Source organism: Podarcis vaucheri (genome assembly GCF_965113315.1).
Source record: "Podarcis vaucheri genome assembly, chromosome: 4".
Classification (NCBI taxonomy): domain Eukaryota; kingdom Metazoa; phylum Chordata; class Lepidosauria; order Squamata; family Lacertidae; genus Podarcis; species Podarcis vaucheri.
The window spans coordinates 97487133-97505433 of NC_138762.1; the positions used below are offsets into that span (position 1 = coordinate 97487133).

The following is an 18301-nucleotide window of genomic DNA, read 5'->3' on the forward strand; positions in this document are numbered from 1 at the left end:
AAACAACATTCCTAAAAAGACATCTGCGTAAAAAAATAAAAGGGAGAGAGATGTTTCGACCACAACACGTTATCACAGATTGATGCAACTTTACAAAACATGTTTCATCAAAATTAAAAGTCTTTGAAATAAACAAAAAAAAGTGAGACATTATTTCTGTATAATTGGGTCAATTATGTGTGGATTTTGTGAAACCTATCCAATTAAAAAGAAAGCAGGTACATGATAATTTAAAAATATCCCACACCTCTTTATACTATTCTTCCATTTTATATTCTGCTTGCCCCTTCCAATTCCTAGCTATCATAATTTGTGCAGCTGTCAATAAATTTGTGAGCAAGTCCTTCATAGCCTGCGAAACTACTACCCCATCGTAAATTAATAATAATGCTACCTCTGGACTTTCGGTCAGCTTTAAATTAACATGTGCCATTAAGGCAAGGCGGGGAATATGTAGAAGAAATGATTTCAAGGAGATGTGGAAGGTGTTTGTAGAATTTGTACTGTTAAAACAGAAAGGGGTCGAAACATCGCAAGAGGTGTTGAAATTGTGGGAGGTTGGATAGTTAGAATGGAATGGTCTCAGTGGTGGGGTGCACATTTTTATTTTTTTATTTGTGATTATTGCTTTGTCAAAATAAAATGAAATGAAAAGAAAACAAATACCAAAAAACTAAAAAAAAATGTCCCTTTTTATTATTATTTATGCCTCTGAGATGGGGTGACTTCCATAGAATCATAGAATCATAGAATCATAGAGTTGGAAGAGACCACAAGGGCCATCGAGTCCAACCCCCTGCCAAGCAGGAAACACCATCAGAGCACTCCTGACATATGGTTGTCAAGCCTCTGCTTAAAGACCTCCAAAGGAGGAGACTCCACCACACTCCTTGGCAGCAAATTCCACTGTCGAACAGCTCTTACTGTCAGGAAGTTCTTCCTAATGTTTAGGTGGAATCTTCTTTCTTGTAGTTTGGATCCGTTGCTCCGTGTCTGCTTCTCTGGAGCAGCAGAAAACAACCTTTCTCCCTCCTCTATGTGACATCCTTTTATATATTTGAACATGGCTATCATATCACCCCTTAACCTCCTCTTCTCCAGGCTAAACATGCCCAGCTCCCTTAGCTGTTCCTCATAAGGCATCGTTTCCAGGCCTTTGACCATTTTGGTTGCCCTCCTCTGGACACGTTCCAGTTTGTCAGTGTCCTTCTTGAACTGTGGTGCCCAGAACTGGACACAGTACTCCAGGTGAGGTCTGACCAGAGCAGAATACAGTGGCACTATTACTTCCCTTGATCTAGAATACAGTGGCACTATTACTTCCCTTGATCCTTGCTCCTCCAGCATCATGTGTTGAACATGCACATCTTCCTGGCCAAAGCCTAAGCATGTAGACTTCTCTAAGAGCATGAACTTGATCACTCAGGGCTCCAGCTCCCATAGAGGTCTACACACATAGGCTTCCCCCAGAAACACCCATGTTTAACATGCAGATGTTGAGGAGTGGGGCAAGAAACCCATCCAGCCTTTGAGGTCGGACGCAGGAGTGCAGTTTTGCACCGCCTTTGACCTTAACATGATCAATACATAGACAGAAGGTATCTGACCTATCCATCAGTTCAGTGGAGATGAGATTTAATGCAGACTTTCAGTATATAGGTTGCAATCCTATCTTCTTCCTTCTTTGGCGATCACTCATAGTCAAGTAAGATTGTCTTCCATCAACACAGTTTTAACAGTGAATCCGCAAGTGACTGTGGAGGCCAATTCTGGATCCACACGTCCTTCCACAGTGGGGACATAGGTTTCCAGGCAGGAGTTGATCACACTGAGGGTTTGCCAAATGTGTCTTCCTCTTAGCACATTTCTCCCTTTCGTTCTGACTTCGAGCAACTTCAAAGCCCATGACACCTTTGGTAAAGTGTTTACCAGTTGTCGGTGTCTATACTACATTTTCTTCTATTTGCCTTGAGAGAGTCTTGAAAACTCTTTTGTTGACCACCAGCATTACACTTTCCATTTTGAAGTTTGAAATAGAGTAGTTGCTTTGGAAGACAATAATCAGGCATCTGCACAACATGACCAGTCATTTGCTATCCTATGTGCCTCTGCTGGCAGTGATGAGCCCCACAAGTGCATCAGCCACCACTGTGCGAAGCCAACAGGCAACCTGAGCTGTGGTAGGAGGCAGAAGTCCTTGAAACAGGGCATTTGGGGCTGCTACACTCTTGCCAGACCCAACTTCGTGCCCACTCTATGGGACTGATCCCCACCCCCAATTTTGAGGGACTGGGCCCCACCAGACCTCCCCAAGATGGCGGAGGGCCTTGCACACACAACCAGCAACCCCCCCCCTGTTACACGGAACTTGGTGCCTCTGCCAGTTTGGATTTCTCTGCCCATTAGTTTCATTTAATTCCCATTGAAACCATCAAGGGTTGAGTCATGGCTAACTGTGTTCAGTGGAGCTTACGTCTTAGTCTGTGGCTGTGTGTGTATTTAGAGCACATTCCCTGCTCAAAGAATACTAGGAACTGTAGTTCGTTCAGGGGGTTCAGGGAATTGTAGTTCTGTGAGGGGTGGGCTACAATTCTCAGGATTCTTTTGGGGAGGTGCTTTAAATGTATAATGTGTGCAGTATTTAGGATTGTAGCCTTAGTTTAAATCCGATCCATAGCTTTTAGTTCATAATATTGACAGTGAAGGGAATTAAAATGAGATTATTATTCTTTATCTAAAAGCACTTCCTCTGAGGCACAGATGCCGATGGTTTGTGCCAGTTTCCCTGTGCTTCTCACATAACATTTTCTACACTTTCAGGCATTCACTTCTGTCACGGCATGTTAATAATATTAACAGAGTTTACATTAAACCCTGTCAAAATATTGTACAGTTCCTTCTTTAATGCAGATACATATTTTTTGAAAACCCTTTTCTTTCCTATCTCCCTACCTAAAAAAAACCCCTGCATTAACCACAATACATTTCTTAATTGCTACTAAGCAAAGTGCTTTCCTAAATGTGTAAACCAGCACAGTATATCATGATCATCATCATCATCATCATCATATAATACATGTAAAGCCTGCCTGCCTGGGACTCACGGCTTATTCAGTTTCAAACGGTGGGTTTACTGGTGAGCTAAAGTGACCATTCTGGAAAACAGGTTGCCTGTTCCTTTAAAAAAGAAAAACTTTTAAAAGACTAACGGGATTGAGTGAGTGGTCATGGAGGCATGTTTGCAGCAAATGCTGCATATACATTGGAATGACAAGTTGAACTTTCTGGCTTTTTGTGTCAGGGACTAGTGAAATTTCTTGGTCATGGCATATCATTCTGATGCCGTTCTTCATTCTGATGCACAGATACCTCCCAGAGATCATGAATGATGGGCTCACCAACCAGATCAACAATCCTGAGGTTGACGTTGACATCACCAGGCCCGACACCTACATAAGGCAGCAGATCATGGCCCTGAGAGTCATGACGAACAAACTCAAGAACGCGTACAATGGGAACGATGTGAATTTTCAGGATACAAGTAAGATCTTGTGTCATTCAACTTCTCTTAATCGGGTCCCTTACAACAGCAGTGCTTAATGGGGTAGAAAAGTATTCTTCAAGGATGTTCTTAGTCGAAACCACTGGCTGAGATGCTGCAATGTCCACTGTGATCCATTTATACATTATTTTTGGATGAAAACTTCCTTGGGACCAGGAAACTGCCTTGACCCATCTCAGTGCTGTTTACATGCTAGCTCTCTGAGGTCTCATGGGGAGAGGTCTGTCCTTCCTGGCCTCCAGAGATCTTCCAAGATATTGTTGGTCCATAACTTCCATCATCCATGACAGTTGGCCTTAAAAAAAAAAATAATAATAATAATAATAATAATAATAATAATAATAATAATAATAATTTTATTATTTGTGCCCCTATTTGAACCCATAAACCAAAATCTGCTTCTTCGTGTGTTTTATTTATTCACTTGGGGACCTTAGTCATGGGGCCTTGGCACGCAATTATTTATCTCCTTGACATATGATGGGACGCCGTTCCACAGGGCGGGCGCCACTACCAAAAAGGCCCTCTGCCTGGTTCCCTGTAACCTCACTTCTTGCAGTGAGGGAACCACCAGAAGAACCTCGGCGCTGGACCTCAGTGTCTGGGCTGAACGATGGGGGTTGAGACATTCCTTCGAGATAAACAATTATATGGCTTTTCGTAGACATCTGAAGGCAGCCCTGTTTCAGGAAGCTTTTAATGTTTGATGTTTTGGTGTGTTCCTTTATATTTTGTTGGAAGCTGCCCAGAGTGGCTGGGGTAACCTAGTCAGATGCACGGGGTATAAGAAATAGATGGTGGTGATGATGATGATGACGATGAAGATGACGATGATGACATTCTCCCTCTCCCCTCCACTCCCGCAGGTGAAGAGACCAGTGGCTCGGGAAGTGGAAGCGGTTGCACGGATGACATTTGTCCCACAGAGTTTGAATTCATCACCACAGACGCACCCCTCGTTGATTCAGACAGAAGGGAAGTGGACTCTTCTTCAGCCAGTCAGCCCAGTTGGTCAGCACTCACGTGGTTTGTCATCTGCCTGGCTCTCCTACTGCAAAAACAGTGCAGATAATCCTGGCTCTGGTCAGTGATGACTGCCTTTTAGCTTTCGGAAAATAAAAACAAAAACAGTCAACTTTCTCTTTTTCTTATGCTCTTGGGCAACGGACCATGCCACAAATACTTACAGTTTTCTACTAGAAGAGAGCGGCACTGCAACCTGCTCCCCTTTGTGCATTTCCAAAGAGCACCAGGTGCCAGAGTGACCTTTCCCTGATTCCTTCAGATAGCTGTGATGAAGACGCTGTCCGCTCCTCAGCAAGATCTCTTTTTCTCACGTTTTTATTACAGGAGACTTTTCAGAGCTTCATTTGCTTTTATGCTGCAGGAAGAAAAAGGGGGGGAGGCGGGAAAGGGTTAAGGGTACAAAGTGTGGGTTTTCCATTACAAAGAAAAAAGAGAAGAGAAACAAAATAAAGAATGTCCGTCCCCCCCACCCAAAAAAAAAATCAAGCTAAGTCCAAGGCCTCCCAAAATAGCAAAATGTGACTTCAAACATATACATTAAAAAAACCAAGGAGTGCTTCTGTATCGCACTTAAGATCACCGAAATGATCTTTACTATTGAGGGAGTATCTTTTATATTTTGTATTATTTGTACTCCATTGGCCATAAATAGAAGACCTGCCAAGAGGTCCAAAACAAAAGCAGGAATAAGTCTACTAATCAAGGAACATCATTCATCTCAGAATATTCACGTTGTTTAGCACACTTCTGATTTGAATTCTAACACTCTTTGTCCTAGCTGGTTTTACCCTTTAGCCATGGTATGTAATTGAAAAAGGCACCCACTAAGTTGCCCATCACCATCTGGTTTGTAGCAAAGTCTTAACAACGCTTGAAAAGTTTTAACTCGAGGGTTTTGACATAAAAACTAATCTCTTGCGATAGAATCTCTCCTTTTTCTTTAGCTGCAGGTTTGGCATCAAGTAGAAATTCCTGCAACTGTATTCATTACCTTAACCAAATGGCAGTTTTCAAAGGAACTGATAACAGTAATTGGATCAATATGTTAGTTTTGCATAGAAACGGCATCCTTCGTATCTATTAGTTTCTGTATCAGAAGGGAACTCTGTTGCTAAAACGTCGACACAAGTATATATATATATATATAGTACTGACATGGAAAATTTCTTTCACTTTTTTAGTCTTAGTATGATCATCTATTTTTATATATATGAATATTATATATATATATATAAATCACAGATTTTAACTTCTTAATTACAAGCTCAGGGTTGACACATCTTTGTATGGGGGGGAAATGTTTTGTCAACCGGCTTTTATTTTTGTTGTTCTGCTTAGGAAGAGTCGTCTTTTCATAACTGGCAAGTGCAAGAATCAGAAAGGGAACTTTTCTGCATTTTCATTGGTCCATTTCTTTACAGAGTTGCAAAGGGGTGTCTCTCTCTCCCTCTTCTGTGTCTGTGCATTTGCGCGAGCACGTGCAATGTGGACATGGAAATGCAGTGTGACTTTGTGGTGGCAATTTGTACTCTTGTGTGCTTCCTTCAAAAGTCAGTTTGACTGCCTCCATGGTGATAGCAGCCCCAGGATGAGTCTGGGTAGCAGGATCTGATGTAAAAGAAAGTGTTCGAGCCCAGGGCTGTGATCCTGCTCACATGCCCATAAATATTATGCTCCTTTGCTACACTGCTATCGGCGATCCTATTGATAATGTCCGAAAAGCCTCTGTGTGTGGTATCACACCTGTGTACCAGGAATGGAGAGGCTAACATGGATCTTTAGCATGTTGCAAGGTGAGATGTCAAAGGCACTGGGTGCAAATGGAAGCAGCAGGGGCTAGGATATCGGCATAAATTCTCACCCCCTTGCCATGCTAGGCATAGTGTAAAGGTAGCATGGCAAAGGAGGGGGGAGATTTATGCAGATGTCCTAGCCCTGCCCCATGCTCAGAGGGGCCTAATGGTAAACATGAGTGAGCAGGCCCAAACCTTGCTACCTTCCATGTCTTCACAGAAATCCAAGTGAGTTCAAAAGGGCTTACTCCCGTGTAAATAGGTATAGGATTACAGCCTCATTGAAAAGGGAGTCGTTACAAATAGATGGCCCAGTTTGGATTGCTATTCTAACAGAGAGAGAGAGCACAAAGTGGAACACTTTCAAGGAAGCTGTTGAGGCTTTGACCGTATGAATTGTACATGTTTCAAAATAATCATCTCCTCATCTCATTATAATTAGCTATCGATTTAGTAATGAAAGTAGTAGGCGCACAGCACAAATGTATAAAGTATACTTAAGCACTTTTACACTCCCCTTTCCCCCTAAAATGAGCATATATGCAGCTAATGATTAAATGCTACGTCCCGTAGGTAAACAAAAGGCAGAGGTTTTGATTCTCAAAAAGAGGTTTATTCTGGGTTTATTATTATTATTTAAAATGTTATACCCCCCCCAACCCTGTCAACCCCTATTCGCAGTTACATGGTGGTAGTGGTGGTTGCTTAAGTAAAGGCACCTTTTGACTGTACATCAGCCATTGAATCTTTCTTGGACTGAACATTTTTATAGGTTACACACAAACTCAGAATTTCTAGTTGAGAATATGGATATAATGGACTGCCTTGTTTGTGATTAGGCCAATGGTCCATTTACTATCTGCTCTGACTGGCAGGCTGCAGCTCTGTCTCAGGCAGAGACTACTTAAGGGATTTTTAACTGAGCATGTAAGTGGTTGAACTTAGGGCCTTATACGCACCTATCCTGTCCCACTGAGCAATGGCCCTTCCCTTCACCTGCCTAAGGTGTTAAGAAAAAGGATGCAGTAAACACCATAAGCTGATTCCTCACAAATAACTTCATCTACCTATGAATGCTAAACCATCTTCTTTGTCACAGAGAGAGCCAGCAGTTGATCACCCTACAACTAATTGTATCCCGTTTATTTTTAAGTTTATTGATTTATGTTTACCATCTTGATTTATGTTTACCATCTTATCTTGTAGCTCACCCTTATTATCCTTGGGGGCGCGGGTGGTGCTGTGGTCTAAACCACTGAGCCTCTTGGGCTTGCCAATCGGAAAAATCCCTGCGACGAAGTGAGCTCCCGTTGCTCTGTCCCAGCTCCTGCCAACCTAGCAGTTCAAAAGCACGCCAGTGCACATAGATAAATAGGTACCCCTGCGGCGGGAAGACAAACGACATTTCTGTGCGCTCTGGGTTTTGTTGCACCAGAAACGGTTGAGTCATGCTGGCCACATGACCCGGAATCTGTCTGTGGACAAACACCAGCTCCCTTGGCCTGAAAACAAGATGAGCGCCGCAACCCCATAGTCACCTTTGATTGGACTTAGCCATCCAAGGGTCCTTTACCCTTACCTTTTTTATTATCCTTGGACACTTCAGTACACTTATCCAGCATGTTCCAGCATGCCAGGATTCTTCTTGGGCCTTTGCCAATGTAATGAGATATTGATAAAACAGAGTCCAGTTTCACTTTCATCTAATTATGCTATAGGTAAATATAATATAACCCCATGTATCCTCGTCCAGATTCTCTGCTATTCCACATTACAACTCTTTGGCACAGTTGAGACAAGTGGCAAGAGAAATGGTAGAGCCCTGCTTTTTAAAAAACAAAAACAAAAAACATAGTCCACTGTCATATGATTTGCCTTCTTCTAAAATGGTTTCCTCTTCACAGGCATTTCTTAGGAAAGCGCTGTGGGGCTGCCCTCCACTCCGTTGCCCCTTACTGCAGACTCAGACCGCTTCTGGGCAATCGGACAATTTTAACTTGATACTAGAACTGTACGAGGGACGCGGGTGGCGCTGTGGGCTAAAGCCTCAACGCCTAGGGCTTGCCGATCGAAAGGTCGGCGGTTCGAATCCCCGCGGCGGGGTGCGCTCCCGCTGTTCGGTCCCAGCGCCTGCCCACCTAGCAGTTCGAAAGCACCCCCGGGTGCAAGTAGATAAATAGGTACCGCTTACCAGCGGGAAGGTAAACGGCGTTCCGTGTGCGGCTCTGGCTCGCCAGAGCAGCGATGTCACGCTGGCCACGTGACCCGGAAGTGTCCCCGGACAGCGCTGGCCCCCGGCCAATAAATGTGAGATGGGCGCACAAACCCCAGAGTCTGTCAAGACTGGCCCGTTCGGGCAGGGGTACCTTTACCTTTACCTTTAGAACTGTACGACAACTTCTGCTGTGTGGACCAATCTCATTCCACTGATGTCTGTAGGAAGGAACCACATGGGCCAAAGATGGCTGCTGCGGTTACTTTTTCCCTACCAGCTGATACACAAAGGTGCCACTTCACTGGCCTGTCACAGATGCTTCCTTTCTACAAACATTAACAGAGCCACGTGAGATCCAGTCGTATCAAAATAGCACTCACACAGCACTGCATTAACATACGACTTGGTCTGAGTATTCCTAGAGATGGTATTCAGCTGCATATTCGGTGTTGCAAGAGAACAAATGGTGATGAAATGAGGAGCCATAATGCAGCCATAATGAGTTTCTCAAGAGAGGGCAATTTTTATCTGGATTCAGGATGGCATCCATTCACGAAGATGCCATGTGCTATGCAATAGTAATGGTTCTACTTCCCCATCCTGAGACTGGCATTGGCTGAGGATGCCAAGTAACATGGAAATAAGATAACATTGCCTCCATCCATCATGTTTTGGTCGCAGTTCATTGATTAGCATGTGAGTTAAATCAGGGATGAATTTGTCCGGTCATAGTTCTCTGTTTATTTCTCCACAGTAGATATGGTGATCGCTTTGTGCGAGATGTGCACATAATTCTCCAATATTCCCTAAAGCTTGAATTGTCTCTTTTTTTCACACCTCAGATTGTCTTGGAATGTGAAGGAGCTATTAAATCTACAGAGCGTGTTGGATTTTGGAGTTAGGAAATAAAAATTTAAAAACCTGGTGCTTCTAAATGCAAGTTTCTATATCATTTGAAGTGCCTCTCTTTACACTTTCTTTGCTTATAATAACTATTTGTCTACAGGAAATGTGGAATTATTTCAGTGCCATAATTCAAACGGTTCTCTTCTGTTTATGGTGAGATACAGCGAACAAAGCTTAAGTTGTTTTCACAACGAGGTCGCGTTAATAATCATGCAATGGCTGGGGCAGCGTATTTGAAATCCCTTAGAATATCATAGTGTTTTTTTTATTAATGCAGCATCATAATTAAATTGGATGTGGAAATTACATGGTTATGGTTGCAGATAATTGTATGGTAGTTGTCCTAACCATCCATACCAACTAGAAACAGAACGCTTCCCAAGGATTTTGCTAAATTTTGTTTGGGAGGAAAACCCTATTCATTAGTTCCACTTGCAATGCAGATATAATTTCCCCCTCCTTTTCCCCCTTAGGTGTTGTTTCTGCTCCAGTTCCACAAACTAGGTGGCCCATCTATGAGGCTTTAGTGCCGCCGCCACCTTGGTAACTACCAGCGTAACTTTTGATGAGGAACTGCACATATGTAATATGAAATTGTGGAGGGAGGGAGCAGCAGACCCTGCTCATAGTATTTAACATAGGTCTCATAGTATTTAACATTGTAAGGTCCTCCAATTTGGTGCTTTTCCCATAACCTTCTCAGGATTCTAGTTTCTAATGTTCTCTCTTTGACGGAGCACATGGAAGATTTAATAATAATAATAATAATAATAATAATAATAATAATAATAATAATAATCTTTATTGTCATTGCCCCCTTCGGGGACAACGAAATTACTTGACTGCTCCATAAAAACACCAATTAAACAATACAGTATAATACAGCAAGGGAGATTAGATGACTTTCAAAGTCCGGGCTTCCCATTCAGGGCCGAGATCGCTCTGGAGAAGAAGCTGTTCTTAAGACGGCTCGTTCTTGTCTTCATCGTCCTGTATCTCCATCCCGACGGCAAGAGCTCGAAGAGACAGTGACCAGGATGCGATGGATCTTTTACTATGTCCAGTGCCTTCCTATGGCACCTTGTGGCATAAATCTGCTCTAAGGTGGAGAGTGGGCAGCCAACAATGCTCTCTGCTGCCTTAACAACCCTGCACAACCCCATCCTGCCCTGGGTAGTACAGCTTCTGTACCACACACATAAGCCATAAGTGAGCACGCTCTCAATGGCACAGTGATAGAAGGCAAGCAGCAGTTTCTGCGGAAGATGGTTTTTCCTTAGTATTCTCAAAAAGTACAGTCTCTGCTGCGCCATCTTCACAAGCCCCTTTGTGTTGACACTCCAGGGCAGATCCTCTTGTAATTCAATGCCCAAAAATCTGAATGTTGTTACCCTCTCCACACAGACCCCATCAATCAAAAGTGGCTGGACGTTGCTCTTCTGTCTCCTGAAGTCCACCACAAGCTCCTTTGTCTTCCTTGTATTTATGAGCAAGTTGTTAGCTCTGCACCACTCTGTCAGCCGCTCCACCTCATCTTAAGAGAATAAGATCCTTGCTGGATCAAACCAAAAGCCTATCTAGCCCAGCATCCTCTTTCTAGCCAATCAGGTGCCGATGGGAAGATGGCAAGAATGACACATGAAGCTACCCTGGAGCTCCCTGGAGCTGCATATTCAATGGTGAAGGTAAATAAATGGGACCTGATCAATGGCTGGAACAGAGAGCCCTGGTTGCTCTGACTTTTGCACACACACAAAGGGCAGTAGGACATAATGATAATAACAATAATCATAAATGAACGATAAAGTGCTTAAAATGGGGGGGTTATGGGATTCTAAGGGACGCGGGTGGCACCGTTGGTTAAACCACAGAGCCTAGGGCTTGCCGATCAGAAGGTCGGTGGTTCGAATCCCCGCAATGGGGTGAGCTCCCATTGCTCGGTCCCTGCTCCTTCCAACCTAGCAGTTCAAAAGCATGAAGTGCAAGTAGATAAATAGGTACCGCTCCGGCGGGAAGGTAAACGGCATTTCCGTGTGCTGCTCTGGTTCGCCAGAAGCAGCTTACTCATGCTGGCCACATGACCCGGAAGCTGTACGCCGGCTCCCTTGGCCAGTAAAGCAAGATGAGCGCCACAACCCCAGAGTCGGCCACAACTGGACCTAACGGTCAGGGGTCCCTTTACCTTTATCTATGGGATTCTACAATTAATCATTGTAAAAACCAGCCCCCTAAGGGGAATATTTTTCATGCCATTTCCAAATGAGAGTTTATTACTGTGATAGCGTAGATGCCAGGTATTCAGTGCACATTGTTTCTCCCAAAGAATCCTGGGAATTGTAGTTTGTTGAGTGCTAAGAATTATGCAAAGACAGGAGTGCCTAGCGTGCTCTGATCCATGGGGTCATGAAGAGTTGGACACGACTAAAAGACTAAACAACAGTGAGAAGAATTATGCATCTGCTAGGGGTAAACTACAGCTCTCAGCATTCTTGGGGGAAGCAATATGCTTTAGATGTATTGGTGTAAGCCATGCTTTTTTCTAAAAAAAAAAAAAATGTTTAGGGGTACTCTCATTTTGACTCAAGAAAATCACCATTTTATAGTTCGAATCGGGGAAAATAAATACAGTAAATGGACAAAAGTACAAAGATTCACAAAATGTTTAGGGGTATGTGTACCCCTGCATACCCTCAGAAAAAAATCACTGGGTTTAAGTCCCATTCATCCCAACGGCAGCCAAATCCACCTGATTTGTGTATCAGGAAAGCCAAGAAGCCGAAGTGTGGTGTGTTGTGAGTGATTTGTCCATTGTGCTCAGAATATTTTTTTTCGGCTGATTTAAAATGACAGTGGTCAGCTTCTGAATACTGTGGCAGCCGCCACAGAATCAGCTGCACATATTCAGCCTGCTCCTGACCCTTTCTAGATTCCACGAGCTCCAGCTACAGGAAGACTGCGCAATTGCAGGAAGACCTGTTTCTGCAGGCAGTGGTTTCCTTTTTCCAGTGATTGGTGGAATGGGAGTGTGACGAGAACACTGATCGCAGGAGCAGCGAGAAATGTCACCGCATTTGACACAAAATGTTCCTGTGACTTGGAAATGGTACTGTGGAGTTGCCATTTCTCCTGCGTTTCATGTGGCACTATGATATCTGATGATTTTCCAGGTTTTTGTAGCACTTCAAGGTCTCTGAAACAAGCTACCAGAAGCAAGAGCAACACGGGTGTAATGGACATAAATTCACTTTGTTTTGTTTGTTTTTAAAGTTCACTTGCCTTAAGAGTGAAGTTGACTAAGCCAGAAACTGCCCGTGAACTACCTTAAACAATTCCAGCGTTCCTTTTCCTTGTATGGGCAGGGGAAGCTAGAAAAGCGGAACAAATAATGAACCTCCATATTCCATTTGTATTGTTGTAAAGCTAGCAAGGAGAAATCAGAATAGCATCCCAGTAGCAGAGAGGGGAAAGATGCTTTTGTTACACCACAGAAATAATCACCTGTACTGTACACAAATTTAACTGACACCTGTATTTGGCCCTGGAACAAATAGTGGCTGATGGTGAAAATTCACAGGGTTTGAGTGAATAACAGCCGTATGCTCTTTTTAAACAATGTTTTCACATTCCATACTCTGCTCTCCTCGTAAGCATTGCACCATTGAAGAATATAAAGTTTGGAAAGCTTCCTGCTAGAAAAGGAGTGGAAATGCATTTTTTTCAGAGCACATGGAAGGATAATTCTGGCAAGCACCCCATATGTTTTGAAAGTAATCCATGCCTCTGACATTTGCAAACCCAGGTTCTCTATAGTTGAAGGGTAAGATAACACAGATCTGATCAGAGTTTGGTGTCTAGAGCATCTGGAAGTGCTTCAGTTTTACTTCTTTAGATGCTGAGGATTAAATGTGAGTATATTTTGTCCATGCATTCAACACTCAGTGCCTGCATTCAGATAACAAACAAGGACCAGTCAGCAAAGCAAGGCTCCAAATAGAACAGCCTTTCCATTCTGCTTAGATACGCTTGTTCATTATAGCGATCTCATTACCATTTGCAATTATGGTCCTTTTGTTAGAAGAGCAATGGCATAGACAAAGAGCTAAAATAACCATGGGGACAACATCTTTTACAAGAGGAAAAGCAAAAGTCATGAGTCAGTTTGATGCATTTATTACAGCAGCAAGAAATCTCAGAAAGACTTCCGAGGGATGCTACTGAAATGGTGTACAGTCTTCCTAGCTGCACAAAATAGCCTCTTGTTGCAGTTGCTGCCTGAGAAGGGAGTAGATGTTTCCTGGTGACTTCGGATCACAATCAAGGCAGTGGACAGACTTGGCTGTCTCTTCTTCTTCACCTGCCACAGGCTTGTGAAGTGCAGTTTGCCTGGTTGCTTGCCACAAGTAAAAAATCATCTACAGGCAACTCAGCATTGGAAGAGAATTGGCCTCAACTACCACAGAGCCTAGTGCTTGCTGATCAGAAGGTCGGCAGTTCAAATCCCCACGACGGGGTGAGCTCCCGTTGCTCGGTCCCTGCTCCTGCCAACCTAGCAGTTCGAAAGCACGTCAAAGTGCAAGTAGATAAATAGGTACCGCTCTGGTGGGAAGGTAAGCAGCGTTTTCCATGCGCTGCTCCGGTTCGCCAGAAGTGGCTTAGTTATGCTAGCCACATGACCCGGAAGCTGTACGCCGGCACCCTCGGCCAGTAAAGCGAGATAAGCGCCGCAACCCCAGTCATCTGTGACTGGACCAAACGGTCAGGGGTACCTTTACCACCCTGCAGACCATCTTGGTGTTTCACTAACACAGATATATACAGTTACAGATAGGTAGCCATGTTGGTCTGCCATAGTCAAAATAAAAAAATTCCTTCCAGTAGCACCTTAAAGACCAACTAAGACAGATATATACAGACAGTCTTGTAATGTGTGTTGTTTGTTTGTTTGTTTGTTTCATTTTTTGTTTATATTGGCCTTAAAACAGATAATTTTTAAATATCTCTGATATATTATAATGCTCTTTTTTCTTTTTTCAATTTTTTGTTCTATTTTAACAAAGTAATAATCATAAATAAATAAGAATAAACATGTGCACCCCACCACCGAGGCCATTCCATGTCTAACTATCCAGTCTCCCAAAATTTCATGACCTCTTGCAATGGTTTGATCCCTTTCTGTTTTAACAGTACAAATTCTACGAACACCCTCCACATCTCCTCCAAATCATTTCTCCTGCATATTCCCTGCCTTGCCTTAATGGCACATGTTAATTTATCATTAATAGCTATATATCCCACACCTCTTTATGCCATTCTTCCATTTTATATTCTGCTTGCCCCTTCCACTTCCTAGCTATAATTCATGCAGCTTCTTTGTTTGTTTGTTTGTTTGTTTGTTTGTTTGTTTGTTTGCAAAACTGTCTTAGCAGCTGCCAGGGTTCTGGGCTCAAGACCTTCCTGACAAATGTCCAGCAGGGAGTGTGAAGTTGTTCAGGAAGACAAGGTTTTTTTAAGGATCTATCTACCGTATTTTTTGCCCCATAAGACGCACTTTTTCCCCTCCAAAAATGAAGGGGAAATCGGGGTGCGTCTTATGGGGCAAATGCCTGCAAGCCTCGCGCGCCCGGCAGGAGGTCCCACCGGGTGCGCGAGGCTTGGGGCGGCAGCCTGTCGCCCGAAACACGGGGAGCCCTCGGGAGGGCTCCCCCTGCTTCGGGCGAGTGTCTGCAAGCCTCGCGCACCTGGCAGGAGGTCCCACCGGGTGCGCGAGGCTTGGGGCGGCAGCGGACTGCTTGCGCGCACCTAGAAGCTTGGGGCACGCTGAGCTCAGCACGCCCCAAGCTCCTGGTGTAGCGCAGCGATCCGCTAGCCCTGGGAGAGCCCCGCGGCTCTCCCAGGGCTAGCGGACTGCTTGCCGGCACGCAGAAGCTTGGGGCGCGCTGACCTCAGCTCGCCCCAAGCTTCTGGATTAGCGCAGGGGTCCGCTAGCCCTGGGAGAGGCGCCCGGCTCTCCCACGCTAGCGGAGACCTTGCCGGCACGCAGAAGCTTGGGGCGCGCTGAGCTCCGCACGCCCCAAGCTCCTGGTGTAGCGCAGCGCACCTGGGGGGGAAATAAAATTTTTTTCCTTTATTTCCCCCCAAAAAATCTAGGTGCGTCTTATGGGCCGGTGCGTCTTATGGGGCGAAAAATACAGTAATAAGTAAGTGTTGGGATACTGCCAGGGAGATAAAGTCCATCATGGCCCAAGCCGTCTGCCGGACGATCCATCGATCTCCCGTAGGCACGCAGTATCAGCGATTAGCAACATGAGTTTCTAGAAAATATCTTGCCACATTCCAGAGCTCATGCACACTCTTATCAGCAGATAAAGCACAGCCAAAAGTTGCACTCAGAAGAGCATTATTTACAAGCTTTATTCAGCGTTGATCAGAACAGAGAAAGACATGACTGCCTGCGTCAGTGTCTCCAGACAGAGAGAGAAACGAAAGCAAAGACACAACAGAAACATCCTGTGAACACAGGAAATACGCAGGCTCTGTGACTCACAGGCTGCTCCCTTTTAAGGTGGAACGGAAATATCCTAACAGTAAGAGACCTTTATCTTAAGCCTTTGTCTTGCAGCACATGGTTCAGCTATGGAATTTTCTACTACAAGGCATTGTAATGGCCCCCCAGTGAAGATGGCTTTAAAGGGGCTTTAGAGGATAGTTCATGGAGGATAAAACTACCAGTGGCTTCCAGCCATGATGGCTATGTGCTACCTCCATCGAGGTGGGTATCAGAAATGAAGAGAGTGCTGTTGTGCTCAGGATCTGCAATTGGGATTTCCCACAGGAATCTGATTGGCCACTGTGAAATCTTTTCACTAGATGGGCCATTGATCTGAACCAGCAGGGCTTTTCACATGACGTCTTCCCTAAACAATGCCTGTTTGCATCCTATATCCTTCCATATCAGGCCAGAAGGGCAACTAAGCACTTAAGACAGTGGCAAGCCATGTAGGGATCAATGGGGCTTCATGTTTTTAGAGAGGCACAATACCTCAGATAACCTTAAGTATCAGGGAGGGGGGGAATAGAAGATGCTAATGAAGTCACAATTAGGTTTCAATTAAATTAACAACAAGCTCTCTTAGAATTCATAATCTAATTTGTTAATCAGCCTGCAGCAGCAGCATCTCTCGGTGGGGAGTACAGGGAGGTTAAACCAAGTGTAGCAAATCACCGAATGTATTAAATTAAATCCGAACTATTGAAGGGTACAGAGTGTGCTGCCACATTCAGACACAAAAAGGGTTCTAAAGAGCCTACACCATATATAGACTACCCCCTCACCAAAGAGTTGCAGCTCTGTATTATGACAAGGCCACACGCACACTTTCTGAGCGGCATTCTGGGGTCCTTACTGACATAATGGCATATTTGGTTCCTGCGTTGCTTGAAAGGCCAAAGTATGCAGAGTCGCCAGGGCCCAAACTGGCATGCACGTGCAAGAAAGACGCCGTCCCCAAAAGCAAAAATGAACAAAACCAAGTTCCCATTCTGTGAGTTAGGTTGGGCTGAGTTTTGTTGACTGGTCTAAAGTCCCTCACTGAAATTCGTGGCTAGGTGGACATTTGAACCGGGGTCTCCCAATCCTATATGTTATAACCACTACACAACGCTTAGCCCTGGATTAGGAAGTATCTCTGTTTGAGGCATACAAGGTAAAAGCTAAAGGACCCCCTGGATGGTTAAGTCCAGTCAAAGGCGACTATGGGTTTGTGGTGCTCATCTCGCTTCAGCCGAGGGAGCTGGTATTTGTCAACAGACAGCTTTCCAGGTCATGCAGCCAGCATGACTAAACCGCTTCTGGCACAATGGGACATCGTGACAGAAACCAGAACACACGGAAATGCCATTTACCTTCCCATCACAGCAGTACCTATTTATCTACTTGCACTGGTGTGCTTTCGAATTGCTAGGTTGGCAGAAGCTGGGACAGAGCATTGGGAGCTCACCCCATCGCAGGGATTCGAACCGCTGACCTTCTGATCGGCAAGCCCAAGAGGCTCAGTGGCTTAGACCACAACATCACCTGCATCACCAGAATTACAAGAGTATTGCGGGAGTATTGCAATCACCTGCCTTCCTCACTGGTGTCTCCAAATGCTGGGCCAAACACATGCCTCCTTTGCGGGAAATGTGTGTTAGTGTAACCAGACGTCCCCGTTTTCCAGGGACAGTCACCGTATTTACAAATCAGTCCCCATACAAAATCCATTGAGGTTGAAAAGCGTCCCCGGATTCATTGAAAAAAATCTGGTAACCTTATGTTAGTGAGACCAGACATCGCTTCTCTATTCATTCCCTGACCTCCACACTTTCATTTTAAAGAGAATACAAATTTACAGGGTGGGAAAGGGATAATATGTTTGCCTCTCCCTTTTCAAAGTGCTTTGTATTAAAATTTTACAACATGAACACTATTGTCAGGGGTTCAGGAGCAGAGACGCAGAGAAGGGAGGAAGCAGAGAGCGAGGGGGAGGAATCCGAAGGGAAAATGAGTGATGATGACGACCCGAGATCTCCAAGCCTAAGCAGTGAGTCAGAGGACTCCCAAAAGGGAGCCCCAGTGAGCAGAGCAAGGGGGGGATCCGGGGGGACACCCCAGGAGGAAGGGAACAGAGGAGATTCAGAGAGCAGCAGCTGGAAGTCGGGACCCACGCTCATAACTGAGGGCGGCAGCAGCTGGAAGTCGGGACCCACGCTCAAGACTGAGAGCAGCAGGGAGGAAGGTAGCCAGGCATCGGGTTCCGGAGG

The 18301-nt window shown here is 44.6% G+C and overlaps 2 protein-coding genes across 3 annotated transcripts in view; one reads left to right on the top strand and one right to left on the bottom strand.

The window, feature by feature from the left end:
* The window catches only part of GPC6 (glypican 6), an 826581-nt gene extending 819738 nt beyond the window's left edge, over nucleotides 1–6843 (top strand). For both annotated transcript variants that reach the window (XM_082218698.1, XM_082218699.1), the window contains 2 exons: nucleotides 3366–3541; nucleotides 4429–6843. In XM_082218698.1, the coding sequence (XP_082074824.1) occupies nucleotides 3366–3541; nucleotides 4429–4634 (382 nt within the window). In that variant the 3' untranslated portion in view covers nucleotides 4635–6843. The remainder of the gene's footprint in view (nucleotides 1–3365; nucleotides 3542–4428) is intronic.
* Nucleotides 1–18301, bottom strand: part of DCT (dopachrome tautomerase) — a 103238-nt gene that overhangs the window by 54743 nt on the left and 30194 nt on the right. The gene's annotated exons all lie outside the window — the stretch shown is intronic.